Source organism: Mya arenaria, chromosome 14 (assembly GCF_026914265.1).
Source record: "Mya arenaria isolate MELC-2E11 chromosome 14, ASM2691426v1".
Classification (NCBI taxonomy): Eukaryota; Metazoa; Mollusca; class Bivalvia; order Myida; family Myidae; genus Mya; species Mya arenaria.
In genome coordinates, this window is record NC_069135.1 from 47,946,177 (window position 1) to 47,960,808 (window position 14,632).

The 14,632-nt window shown below is 35.4% G+C and overlaps 1 protein-coding gene across 2 annotated transcripts; it reads left to right on the forward strand.

The window, feature by feature from the left end:
* The first annotated feature begins 3,675 nt into the window (after positions 1-3,675).
* LOC128217770 (uncharacterized) lies at positions 3,676-8,725 on the forward strand. 2 transcript variants are annotated; one of them, XR_008258268.1, is made up of 3 exons: positions 3,676-4,001; positions 4,223-4,817; positions 5,243-8,725. XR_008258268.1 is itself a non-coding variant. In XM_052925142.1 (2 exons), exons 1-2 carry the CDS (start codon positions 4,151-4,153, stop codon positions 5,581-5,583), a joined length of 1,008 nt encoding a protein of 335 aa, XP_052781102.1. In that variant the 5' UTR covers positions 3,676-4,150; the 3' UTR covers positions 5,584-8,725. The 2 variants fall into 2 exon arrangements, 1 of the variants encoding a protein (XP_052781102.1); XM_052925142.1 differs by having other exon boundaries at positions 3,676-4,817.
* Positions 8,726-14,632: the final 5,907 nt, after the last annotated feature.

Sequence of the window (14,632 nt, forward strand, 5' to 3'; positions counted from 1 at the left end):
GTCCTAAATTTTCTATTTTAAACTATGTAATTATATTATTTATATTTAAATACAAGTTAACCCAAAAAGTGTGCACCAAATAGGCACCAGTAAAAGGCACAGGGACTAAACCGTAGTAGTATGTTATAGTACGTTGTATGGGGGATTTGACTTATTTGAAGTTTACTTTTGTTGAGTATTGTGAGATAGATGTTTGATTGACAAAATCATAACATGACTATGTACAAAATAATTGAGATTGCAAAGTAAATTAATTTAATTCTACTTTCTCGCAACACTAAATTCTAGAAAAGCGCAAAATTGGCCAAACTGCGCTAGGACGAACATACTCCATACAATCGGCACATGCGACCTTAACTTGAAATGAGCGATTCGACGTCTCAAACCGAAGGATTTTAGATCCCCTTTGACTTCAACTACAAAAGGGAGGTTTGACACCTAAAGTGCTAGGGCATTGGTCACATGCAACTGTATCGACATAAAAGGTAAATGGACGCCTACAACTGTAGTGATTTATGCTACATGCAACTTCTACCGGTGACACGCGTTCAGTCGCCCTTTAAAGTGGCAGTTGCAGTCTCCTGCGACCTCATCTGCAAAAAAGCGTTGTTCACCGCCTCGAATCGTAGAACCATATGTCATCTGCAGCCTCCTCTGAAAAAGGGTAAATTGGGCGGCTGCATATATGGCAACCAGCGTCTCCTCTGGAAAAGGGATTTCTGACGCTTGCGACCGTACGGCTAAAGGTCAGCTGCAGCCTCCTTCAGAAAAGTTCAATTGGACGGCTGTCACCGCAGGGCTATAGGTCACCTGCTGCTTTCACATTGAAAGGATTATGTAAAGCTTGAAACCGCAGGGTCACCTTCGACTTCAGTTGGAAGTGGGTTGCATGCTGCCTCGAACCGCCATTAGTGCAGCCTCCACTTAAAAATGGCTTTTGACGCCTGCAACTGCAAAGTTATAGGCCATATGCAGCCTACTCTGGAAAAGTTTATTTTGACGTCGGCAACCGCAGGCCTTAGGGCCATCTGTGCCGTCAACTGGTAATTGGCACTCGTAGGTATGCAATCGCAGGGTCTCTGGTCACCTACGACCTCAACTGGGAAAGGTAGATCGACGCAAAGAACAACAAGGCCACTGGTCACCAGAAGCATCCACCTCGAACCGCAGGGCCGTAGGTCACCAGGGGCCTCCTTTGGAAAATGATTAATCGAAGCCGAAAACCGTGGGACCACTGGTCAGCTGCGATCTAATCTTGACATTGTATGTTCACAACCTCAAACCACAGGGTTAGGGTTTGCAGTAAAGGTTTGTTTTTTCACGCATGTGAAGAATGAAACCGCACTGGTCACCTGTGACATCAACTGAGAAAGGGTAGATCCTCACCGCAAAAAGCATTGCCACTGGTCACATTTGGCCTCAACAGGAAAATGGTTGTTTGCCGTCATGAACCGCATGTTCATATTCATCCGCGGAAGAGTTTTTATACGCATACAACTGCAAAAGTGTAGGTCACCTGCAACCTCCACTGGAAAATGGCAATCGTGCACCTGAATTATCCGGGCCACCGGTCACCTTTTACCGGAACCGGGAAAGGATGGATCGACGGAAGGATTCAAAGGGCCATAGGTCTCGTGAGGCCTCAGCTAGAAAATAATTATTTGCAATTAGTAAGCATTTTCGTCATATACTGTTTCTCTTGACAAGAATACCGGTGTTAACGTGTTTATAACGGGCCACTGCATCTATGAGCCAGGTATTTTGTTTGTAGCTTACGAAAAACTTATAATTTTCAACGAGAATTGGTCTTTGTTTACATTTTCGCCGGGCGAACACTCTTCACTTGTTTCATATTACAGGATAGGGTATTTTTTTTTTCAAATCTCATTTTTTTATGTTTATGGCAATGTATTATATTGATAATATACATATTCAAGTATGTATAAAATATCATTTTGGCTATTTGAAATTATTTCTTGTGACTTTAATGAGCCTTTGTCATCAAGCCACTGTGGTAAATACTTGGATCGAAGCCTCAAACCACATAGCCATTAAACATCTGCGGACATTTGAAAATGATAGTATAACGTTTAGAACCATAGGGCTAAAGGTCATCTATCGCCTCTATTTGAAAAGGGATATTTAAAACCTCGAGCTGCAGGACACACGTACGCCTGCGACTTCCACTGGTTAAGGGAACTGTTATTGGACACCTGCAACCGCATGGATAAATGTCACATATGAACATCCAATGGAAAAGAACAATCTTACGTCTGCGACCACAGGTACCCTGATTGCCTGCGACTGCAACTGGAAAGACTTCCATGCTTTATTTGTAGAAAGTAATTAAACGGCAGCTAAAAGGGTAAACGAACGCCTGCATCCACGGAGCTACTGTTCACGTGCGATCGAACTGAAAAAGATTGGTTCGACGACTCGGAAACGCTAATTCTTCAACGTCAGTAAGTGTAATGAAATTATATTCAGAAATCACAGGACCAAAGTTCTTGTTTTAGTATACAATACGCATTTTAATACTTATGACACTCATATTCAACTTCTTAGGCATTTCATGGCTTGTATATACAGGTTTAAATAGATACTTCCCAGTTTGGATAACTGTGCCAAAGTTCAAATAGCTATCGGCTTGAACACTGTTTATGTTCTTAATTTCGTAATAGATCTAACCTCCGTTGACGAAATGTTTATATAATGGATTCGCACAAGATGCTGTAAATTTGAGAGATCAACTGGTGATTTGACATCAAAACTGTCTGTTAGCCCATGTGTGTCATGATCTCATTTACCTCGATTAACTAATTTGCATGAACACCTGTATTAGTCCATTACAAACATCTTGGCACACAGTGTGTTGTGGCCCTTATGCACGAGCCTGTTCCAGCGGCGTAGCATGTTGATTCATCGGTGGTAAGGGGTTGGACTCCGTCCTGTGTCGCCAGTAAGCGCGGGAACTGGGGTGAATCTATGTACACCGAGGTCGTATCTCATCGCGCAATTGTGGTCTTTGTCTGAGGGTTGGAACTGCTTGAATCCCCATACTAGGCTAGATAAAACCACGACCGGTACAACACAAGAATTCTACAACTTTTCATATGGTTTGAAGCCAAGGTCTTTCAGGTAATGCACTAGACCTCTACTCTACTTTTTCATTTTCTCAATATAAATTGTTCTATGTTGTTAAACGGATATAAAAAAATAATAATAAAGAAATAATATTCCAAATATCTCCTTTTTTCACGACCGCGAGGAGCAGAGCGCTGAAATTGATTAATTTATGAATTGTATGACTGAAAGTAATAGATCTGTTTGTTGCATTATCTAGTTGACCCTATTAAGGTAAGTTAATGGATGTAATACGGAACAATGCCAAATAAATAACTTTATTATTATCTTTTTACCCCACCCTGTGGCGCAGCGCGCTGATATTTTAGGAATAAAACATAAATTGCATAATTGCACGTAATCAAGTTGCTTGTAGGTTTTTCTATTTGAAACTTACATGCTTAAAAATCATCCAAAATCAGAAAGCCGGAAACATTGTTGCTACGTTTGGTTTTGATACAACTAACGTTCGTGAAGACCTTGTCCTGCCTTGCTAAAATCAGCAAAAACTTATCGACGTTATCAAGGTTAACGTTAACGAAAACAATCTATTCATTTGGGTGATTTCAATCGTTAAATTGTGTTTTAAAAGTGTTATATTCTATTCGGATAACCATATATACTACTGGTATCCTTACTGCATCGCAAATAAATTGGCTCTAAAAAGCTTGGGTTACCGTTAAAGGTATCTTATTTCCAACTCTTTCAATAACACTTAGATGGCATTGATGTTAACATTCAAATACGAAAGTGCTTAACTAAGTATTGAAAATAGTTTTTGAACGTTTATAATTATGCTGTTGTAAATTATATCGGCTGTTATCTTCCAGTCGTTTATTGTGTTAATATGAACGGATATAAACACTCACGAGCGGTTGGTAAGTTTAACACACATACTTTAATAACTGATACATGCAAACTGTTTCGAATAGTTTCTTTGTTGTGCTTGGTTATTATTTGACTTAAAACTGGACTATACGTTGCATACCTATAAATTACGTTGGTTATATCATCACAGACAGTATACATGGGTCAGGACACCAACCTTCATGCATCTCAGCAGACTGACGACCTTAGTCTTGTGATGTTCATCTTTCAGCTCTTTCAGAGCGGCTTCATATTCACGGCCTTTGTGGCCGGTGCCATCTGTGTCGGTCATCTCGTCTTAATACGCCGGAAGTACTGCCGAAATACCACGACGCTGTTCGCAGTGGTGCTCTCTGGATTTTTGCATCTGATCGCGAGCGTGTACATGTTGACAATTGCCGAAAATTACATGAAAAAACGCGTAAAACAGGGGCCTCCGAGCGTCGGCTCGTGCATGGATTACTCGATGACGGCGGCGTTTGCAAACGGGGTGGTGCTCGTGTTTATCGTGCATAATGTTTACGTTCAGAACTTTAAATGGTCGATGTCATCGTGTCTAGCATACGCAGGCACACTTGGTTGCATCATCACAGGAAGTTTTTCCATTATCAAGATTGTGCCTCAAAATAGCCCACTTCCAGTTGAACAACATTCGTTTGTGACGCTTGGGACGTATGGAAGTCAGCACTTTGACGTATTCTTGTCCGTGTATCAGAAAAACGTTTACGAGGAAAGATGGTCTATTCTGGTGGAATATTTAGTGATATACGTACCCGTCATGTTCACCGTGCTGGCTGCTCTTTACACGAACAGGACAAAACAAACGGGTATGATAGCTTGTATGAACTTATTTTAAATATTATTATATTATTTATCTTAAAAATGTTTATAAGATTTATCGAATCTTATATCGTAGCCGTATACTCTCAGCTCGACATCACACTGCTTGAAAGAGACACAATGCAATTTACTCCATTTTAAAAATCAGAAATACATGGACATGCCGACTTGTCAAATATTCAAAAGTAAAAGCCTTACTTTGGTGTTTATTTCTCCAACATAATGACTGAAAGTGTTCTAATCGACATGTTCCCCCATTGTTGACACATAAATAACATTTGGTTATACTGCCTGGATTTAAATAGTTGTTAACTTCTAAATACTATAATATTAGGCTGACTCCGTCACGTATTGTTGGATCTCGAAATACTTATAAATGTAACCGAATGTCGTTCTGATTTTTTCTTTGCAGAAGTCACCATCACAGAGCTAAAGATTCTCTCAAACAAGGAGTGCAACGTTTCAGGGTTTAACTGCAATTGTGTTAAATTGAACTCAGTCATGGTTGCCATTCTTTTATACATTACTTTTGTCTTACTCATAGTACGACCGGGATACATTCTGTATGCGCACGCAACTTCGGGTTACTTCTGGGACATATTGCCTAGTTTGTTACCGACAGTAATTTTCACTTTTATTTGCTCAGAATATATTGGAAAAGTCCTTATTCGATCACAATATTGGAATAATGAGGTGAAATCAAACGGCTATTGTGACTGTAAACATAAGAGCAAGTCCCTTATGCAGGTTTGATAAGCTGTAATTTTCTGTAGACAGGTTATTTAGGGATGTGTTGTTTAAACGTAAAGACACATTTCCTTGGAATGGGAAATCCATCGTTATATTTCCACAAAACTGCGAAACTATGCTCAAATATGTTTGAAGCGCTAATTAGCACAAAAGGGTATCATATTGACGGAGTTAAAGTCGAAATATTGCCATATATTTACACTTGGTGTCATCTTCGTTCATTTAATCAAAATGATACTTATGACCAGAAACAACATGTTAAGATGGAACTTGGGACATAATGATGCTAAGTATGTCGGGAAGCTTATGCGTAGCTTTAAATACATAAACTTGAGCTCTTTGATGCGGACATAGAAACATGCTGTGACAAGCAAACGAGTTTTAATGTTTGAACATGATATTTGCATGCAAAAGAAGTTGTTTATATATATTTTAATTGATAAAATGATATATACGTCTCGTGATTAGTAAGTAAAGAAGGCTGTGATAATTAAATAATATCCAATTGAAATAAAGTTTAATTGTCGATGTATTTTTTATGTGTACATTTGAGTTTGTAGTAAAGCATAATGTCACTGTATTTAGATAAACTATTATTACAACGATCGTGCATGCATATTTTGAATCATGTTTATGCATTATTCATATTATGTATATGTGTTGAGTCATTTCTATTTTTTAATATGTATGGTTTTAGAAAAATGTTTGAGGTAAATCGCATTAAGATTCTATGTTCATAGTTTGCAGGCTATTGTCCACTACATAATTTCACAATAGAAAAGTGTTTTATAGTTAATTGACCGATTTGCACGCGAAATAACACTGATTTCTAATGTTACTAGACCGTCAACTCCTTATAGGGGATGATAGTCTAACAAGTGTACCAAACATTAAACGGCATTAAAAATCCTAAACGCAGCCCCTATGTACTGAATATAGTGAAATCATGAATTTACAAGACAACTACTGGCACGGTAGGTATTGAAGACACGACATTGTACTATCAGACGATTTGAAAACGCCCCAGATCTTGAGAACATTTTCGGTTTGCATTTCAAAGGGACTCTAAACTACCGCACGTATTCAATGTGAATATTTCATAGACAAGAATATTTAATTGCAATGCATGGTCCTTTTCCTTTTAAGATTGAGCGTGCTTTAATCGTTCGTAAAATTGAAATTAATCCGTACGTTAAATATATTTTTCTTTGGTAATGTTTGCACACATCGTGTGTAAAATCTCATTTACACAAGTATTAATTTCTGACGCTAAATAGTCTACTTTTCAACTGGCAAATGCTAATAATATATGTATACCCGTAAAGGTTGTCACTTTTCGCAATCAGCACAACCAAAGGGTTCAATAAAGACATTGCAATTTACCCGGTGAAATATTAAAAACAAACATAAAAGCAAAGCTCATGCGTTATGTCCACAACTGGCAAAATACGCAACAAAATCAACCATTTCGTTAGAAATTCACAGAGACGCATATCAAAACCATGCTTTGAAAACTTATGAAATGCCTTTATTAAATATTCTTTGGAAAACAATACAGATGTTTGCTTTATTAGTGATATTATTATATGTTTTATATTATGAAACGAATTCGTAGTAATGTCGCAGGTCTGTTGATATGAATGAGTTACTCATAAATAACGCAGGAGTAACGAAAGCGTAACTTGAAACATTCGCCCAAATTAGTTTCATTCTTACCATACTATAATTCCTATTTCACTTGTGTTAACCTTGGTATTGACCTAGATACGTTAAATGTTCAATTTTAGACATTGGTTTGCATTTTCTGTATTTTTCTATATATTTCGTTCTAGAATTTTGTTTTTTCCACCCATTTACTTATTACACAAATGTGTAGTGTGTTAATATTTCGACTACAGTTGTTAACAAGAACTATTTAAGGTCTTGTTAAGAGAATGCATCTTATATGTTATAAATATAAAATGCAATACTAAGTTCAATATTCAATTATAAATAAAGTCTTTTCAGATAACGACACATCTGTAAATACACCCCATCCTGCGACTGTCTCAGCCCTCAATACTTCTACAATAATGTTGGTCATTTCATCACTAAAGATTTTAAATCTGAAGAAAAATGATTAACTGAGGAAACTTTACAACCATAGTCCTTATTACCGAAATGATCTAAAGAGGGTCTGTGTTTTGCCATTTTTTTGCCTTCTTATCTGTGCAATTTGTAATGTATTTTTAAAATATATTAGTCAATTTATCAAGTAAATCAACAGGACAAATGCATATAAGTTACAACATTGATTTTTTTATTTTTAATTGCACACATTGGAGTTGAAATATTAACTTGAGGATTGTTTAAATCATGGGTAGTTATTTTCCCCTTGATGAAACCTAAACTCATCACTTTTGGACAAGCAGATGTTGCCAAAATGCTGCCCAAAATAATAATTTAATGTTTAAAAAATCCTTCATTTTGTACGTGTTCTTTAACTTAAAGTTCAAAGTTGGAACATTTCCTTTCGTGCAATACAAATGACGGACGAAAACAACTGCTCAAACATGAATTCGTAGTTATATCGCATACAAGCTTTATATATGGATAATTGGGTAGAGTACCATTATTTGTCAATAGATTGACATCTAGCATCCGCTTTTGGTTTAAAATTACAATAACGGATAAGAGAAAACTCATCAAGCTTGCATATAACTCGATGTTAACTGATCTACAAAATAACACTGCGGAAATCAATTGGGTAGTTAAACTTAAAAAGTTGTTAGAATCTATCGAGTTTGCTGAAGTTTGGCTTAACCAGGTTGTCTGAAATACAAAATTTGTTTTACACAACTTTTAGATGAGGACTTGAGACTGTTTCAAGCAAGAATGGAATAAAGATTTGCGAGAATCATGAAAGACGTCAATATATATGCTATTTGCAATTTTACTATCACTCATATTTAGACATCACAAAAACCAATAAATTCCGAACAACATTAACACGACTAAGAGTAGCTTCACATAGATTAGAGATAGTATTGGGCAGATGGCATACGCCCCACTCAATAACAAGGAATGAACGAGAATGACAAATTTTGTATTACACTTGAAACCGATACACTTGATACCAATTTCTCTGAGAATGTCCATGATACAATGAATTAACATATTTTATCCAATATGCGATATTTTGGACTCAATCTAAACATCCAAAAATCTATCGAACGTACAATGTAATGCATTTTGAAAGTTGTTATACTGGAAATGTTTATAAAATGTACATGTTCATATTATATTAACTAATGGACTGTATGCTTATAGTTAATATAAGTCTAATTCTGCTTCTGCACAAGGCTTGAATTTATGCAAGTTGTGGTGCATATGAATGTGAGTACCAATAGCTCATTGGAGTGCTCGTGTATTATATTCTAGCTCTTTAATTAAGTTCTATTTTTAATAAATTAACGAACTCCTGTTGTCAACTGTGTATCAATTCGATGCGCATTACAAATACCCGTAAAGTCGCAGTGCCAAATGGTGTGTTTATTACAGAGCAAAGCAACTGGTATATTTATTTAGGAAAATAAACATTCAGTATACGGCAGTTCACAAAGCTATAATGTGATTTGAACCCCCACTTGGCTGCGGTTAAATCCCCGACGCCGTTATACCGACTGCGTCATACCGACCGCGTTATACCGAACGACGCTGATAAAGGTACTTTATTGACTAGCGTCAACTTTTTATTGCTGAACAATTGAATCGGACACTTGTTTTCCGTATATATATATATATGGTTTACACTTTTAAAGATGGGATATCGCATCCAGATCAGCTTGTATATCATGCTGTTTATGGCAGCCGTTATATAAAAGTGACTGGACGTTGCGGTTACAGTTTGGTGTGTAAGGTCACTTTTAGTAGTGATGACACGTATGTCAATTCAAAAAGCAAACGAGACCTTTCATAGATTATTTTAAAAATAAAATAAACAAGAGCATCAAATGTCGCAAAATGCTAGGGCACCAAGCCGTATGTCGGCCAAGTTTAGAGATGGGAACTGTAAATACAGTTTGCCTTTGCCTCCACGGTAAAACGCAGTAATTATATTAACAAATTTCTTACATATTGCACAAAGGTTAACAACTCACTAATAATTAAAAAAACATAATGACATATCTAAGGATACATGACTTGATTTAAAAATGAGGTTTGTGCACGTAAACTGGTTTAAATCTCCAGTAAATTTACATTTTACTGACCGTTCCAAGGCGGTACCTAACAATCCTTTATAAACACATCTATTTTTATATGTGAATAGAACATTAAAGAATTCCTATTTTAAACGAGATTATGGCAATAACTAGAAGGGCAAATGTTCAACAAACACCTGCAAATTTGATGACCTTCAACCATTTACGTTATTACTTTATTCGGGATTGTTGGGATAAGAGTGAGGTTGTGCACACAAACTAGTTTAAACCCCCAGTAAATTTACATTTTACTGACCGTTGTAAGGCGGTACTTAACAATCTTTGATAAACATACCTAGTTCTTATATATAGAATGTATGCACTGTGCAATTTGTGGAGTTTTTTGCTGTTTTTCCATGCTGTAAAACGGGTTTATGTTTAAAGTTTTTGCTACTGAGCTTGTTTCTGTAGTTTTTCACATAAATATTTACACATGGAATATGCCCAATTTGTGCCTGAAGAAACGTTGAAATATAAAACAATAATAAAGACAATCTGTTGCATTAAAGTATAATTTATCAAGAACCCAAAATACAATCCTAAACTATATTCAACAATAATCTATTACATCACAAGCCTAAAAATAACTCAAAAGTAATATTACTGATAAGCAAACATATCTATGTAGCGTAATGCTGAATAAGATTCGATATTCAAAACATTTCTCGTCTCGCTGGTTCCTATATAACAAAAAAAAACAACAACATATGTCATAGTGTATACAGTTCGCCTACAGTATCAAATACTTGTAACTTAAGCTATATAATAGCAATAACAAATGTCTCCTCGTTTAGTTCTTGAAGTTGACTATAACTAAAAATTAATACGATTTTATTTTGCTTTACTTCATACTTTCATATTATCTAGTTGATTCTGGTCACAATTGTATTCTGTTTGTGTTTTTCACATTGTTCGTGCTGCTTTAAAAGCCCGGGTTGTTTTGTCATCGATTATTGTGGTTTTACAAGCTGTATTTGCCATGTTAACCTATTTAACTAGTCTTAACATTTGATATTCACTAAAATGCGAAAACTATCAAATAATGTTACATTTCCGACCTGATTGTGAAGATTTTAAAGACCGTTGAGTTTCCGAACTTATTAATCGGACTGTAGCCATTTCAAATGCATTTGGTAAAGTTAGAAAGTCAGCAAAAAGGGATCGAATTGTCTGCGGCGTCAAAGATGTCAATGCACTTGTTATTGAAAATATCACATTTGAGAGAGTTATTGGTATTTGAAGAGTATCGGAATAATCTAACAATAAAAGTAACTTTGTGAGACATGTATCTGAAGTGTGTCAACAAAAAGAGAGAAAAAAGACGATAATGAAATGCCATCAATTGGGACAAATCACGAGGTGATGAAGTGTCCGGCATGCGGAAAAAAGTATGATGAAACATTTCGTAACGACCACTTTGCAAAGAAATGTACAAATGAAAAGGCCTTGAACCTCAAAACAACTCAAAACGTATAGTGCATTCAGTGGAATCATATTCGAGTGATGATTTTAATAGTGATAATATAAAAATACCTTTGAGTAAACCCGTGTCTGCATATTGTTTGAAAAGAGGCAAAAAGGCAACACCTAAGAATGTGAAAGAAATGTTCTGTCAAATGTTTCACGCATACGACAACAATACATTTCTCAAAACTCAAACCCATTTGATTTTAACAATGAAAATAGTATGTCACGTTTGTCTTAAAAACAATTCACTAACTCGAAGATAAGCACCGCAAATTTGCAAGGAATCCATATTGCATCAGTCCTGACGCGAACGACAGCAATTTTCTAGTCAAGAAGAAAATATTTATATATTGTAATATAATGGAATTCTTTTCTCAGGGTGCAAATATTGGATTGATTTAAAAGTATAACAACTATAAATTGTTATGCATCACTCAGAATTAAGCAAATATCAATCTCAAGTAGCATTCGCAATCTTAGATATAGAGAGAGCATCGTAGATCACATCCTGGTACCTATGCTAAAACGTAAATATGTGAGTGGACACAGGGGCTAAATGTTATGTGGTATTGATAAAACCAAGTGGAAATTTATTTGTAATGGGTTGATCATAACTCAATGCCTTAGGATATGTTGCCTTTTCCACACAGTATAGCTCTCTTTCGATGCTAAATGTTTATTTCCTGTCCATTTTAGAAATAGGAAATATTTCGCAAATGCAATAAATAACGTAAAACGATCTTCTAAATAGCGAGGCACACCGGAAACATATTCAATTTGTTGAATTTGCTGAAAGTGATATCGGGGTACGATATTAATATTATGTTTGATAACCTTTCACTGTTGTAAGAGGAGATAGTTAAATGTATGTTCTTTTCCCAACCTATGACAATAACAAGAATTCCTTCCAATCGAACAAACTCCAAAACTATTAAATAGAGTGTTTTCCCAAAATGCCAAAAAGTTACTTCATATGAATCCCTTAAACGTATACAGCTATCTATTTGTTGGCGACTTTGAGTTTACAACATGTATAATATAACAGCATGGTTTAAAAATACCGTATTTCAAAACGAAAAATATGAAGTGCAGTTCATATATTAATCTTTTAACTTGACGTGTTTGAACGATTCATAAAGACAAAGTATGATCCAGCAGTTTGAAGGAAATACTTAGTACCCTTAAAGGCTAATTGAAATAATCATATATGTTAATTAAGACACATAATTCATAAATTATTATTTCACATAATTATTAAAGATGTTAATATGCAAAGCAATGAACTATTTACATACAACAACAACAACAACAACTTTTAATGCATTCAGGCAATTATGCCTCAAGCATAAAAATAGTTGACGAGAAAACAGGTAAATTTAGCAAAAGCATAATAATAAAATGTAGACAAAAAGGTAAATGATTGTTAATCAGTAGAAGTGAACTATTTTGCAATTAAAGGTAAATATAGACTGCTTATATAAAATCATTTTGTCATTAGCAATTTGCTCGAACAAAAATTTATACAAAATATTCACCAAAGTCCGAATGTTTGTTTTACAGATGTTAGAAGGAGTAGTATTTATCCAAAGGTGAATATCATAAGCTAATTCGTGTTTATGTATGTTCCTGTTTATTACTACAACTGGCCAACTTGCTATGAATTAAAAGTTTTATAAATTTTCAAATGACATTTCAACCGTGGATATATAGTGAATTAGTTGCAGAAAACTAGAAAACTAGAAAATATTGTCTAATTTTTGTATTGAGTATAGTATGTGTGTTAACACAGAGAAGACAAAAGACATGGTTTTTGAAAATGGCGGGCATCTCTCAAGGGCAGAAAGCTGGACTTACCGTGGAATTGTCATTGAGGTTGTGAATAAATTTACTTATGTGGGTGCAGTATTCACACCTAAACTTTCACTTGACTGTATGGCTTCAGAACAGGCAATAAAGGGGAAACGTGCCCTCAATTCTATCCTTCCTAGTTTGTATAAGTATGGTCAGCTTTCCAGTAGTACCTTTTTTAAAATAGTTGATGTAAAAATTTCCCCAATTATGTTGTATGGCTCGGAATTGTGGGGATTTTGTGAACGACATGCTTTCGAAAATGTTTTGCTTTTTGCCTGTAAAATGTTTCTTTGTACTAACATAAAGTCATGTAATGCAGCTGTGTTAGGGGATTGTGGTAGGTTTCCAATGTGGATTGAGAGTATGAAAAGGACTGTTAAATACTGGCTCCGATTACTTCGAATGCCAAATGAGAGATATCCAAAGAAATGCTATTATATATTACAATTAGATAACTTAGGATATGTAAATTGGGTAAGCTGTGTGCGGCAGCTTTTGCAAAATAATGGTTTGAACTTTATATGGATAAACTAAGATGTTATAAATGAAAAGTTGTTCCTGCATCAGTTCACCGAACGATTAAAAGACACCCATCTTCAGAGATGGTTCAGTAATCTAGAAATGTCACCAAAGCTTATATTGTATAAAAACATCAAATGCAACTATGAAAGAGAGACATATTGTGATTTACTTTTGCTAAGGAAATACAGACATGCTTATGCTCAGTTTCGTAGTGGTGTCCATATGCTAGAAATCGAAAGAGGACGTTACTCTGGCACCCCTCGAAACCAGAGACTATGTAAATTATGTAATAAACAGGAGGTAGAAGATGAGCACCACTTTCTTTTCTCGTGTCCGGTGTATGATGATTTGCGAGTGTCACTTATACCGAGTAAATACAGGACCAACACAAATATCCATAAGATGCATATCTAACTAGCATCTAGAAATGAGAGGATTATTCAAGATATTACCCTTTATTTATATATTGCATTTAAGAGACGACAGTATATACTTGATGTCCTGTCTTAGTGTAAAACCTAAAAGGTGTGTCATGCATGTTCATGTACATTCATGTATATATATATATATGTTTGTGTAAATGTTCACTTAAAACACTGTACTGTGTTTATATTTGTAATATTGTGCATGACTGTGTCAGGGGCTGGAGGCCTTAATCACAAAATAAATGTCTTGTCTTGTCTTGTCTTGTCATATAAGTTCTGAGGTTATTTGCATGGTATATATATTTTGCCACATTCATGATTGTGCTTATGGTTTTTTAGGCCAGTTTCAATAGTATGATTTAAAAATTTTTTTACGTATATCCCGGAATTTTGGGAATACTTAAAGAAAATGGTATTCCGATTATACTTCGTTTTGACTGCAGTTTGTACACATTTTCTGTGTTCTTGGTATATTGAAATATCTCCCCGTTTCTATTTGTAGTGTGTGAGAATTGGCTCTAAATTTTGTTAATGCTTTTCTGAATA

Coding starts and splice junctions, on each gene's coding strand:
- LOC128217770 (XM_052925142.1), top strand. CDS start 4,151: ATGGGTCAGGACACCAACCTTCATGCATCTCAGCAGACTGACGACCTT. Junction 4,818..5,242: donor GAACAGGACAAAACAAACGG/GTATGATAGCTT, acceptor TTTTCTTTGCAG/AAGTCACCATCACAGAGCTA.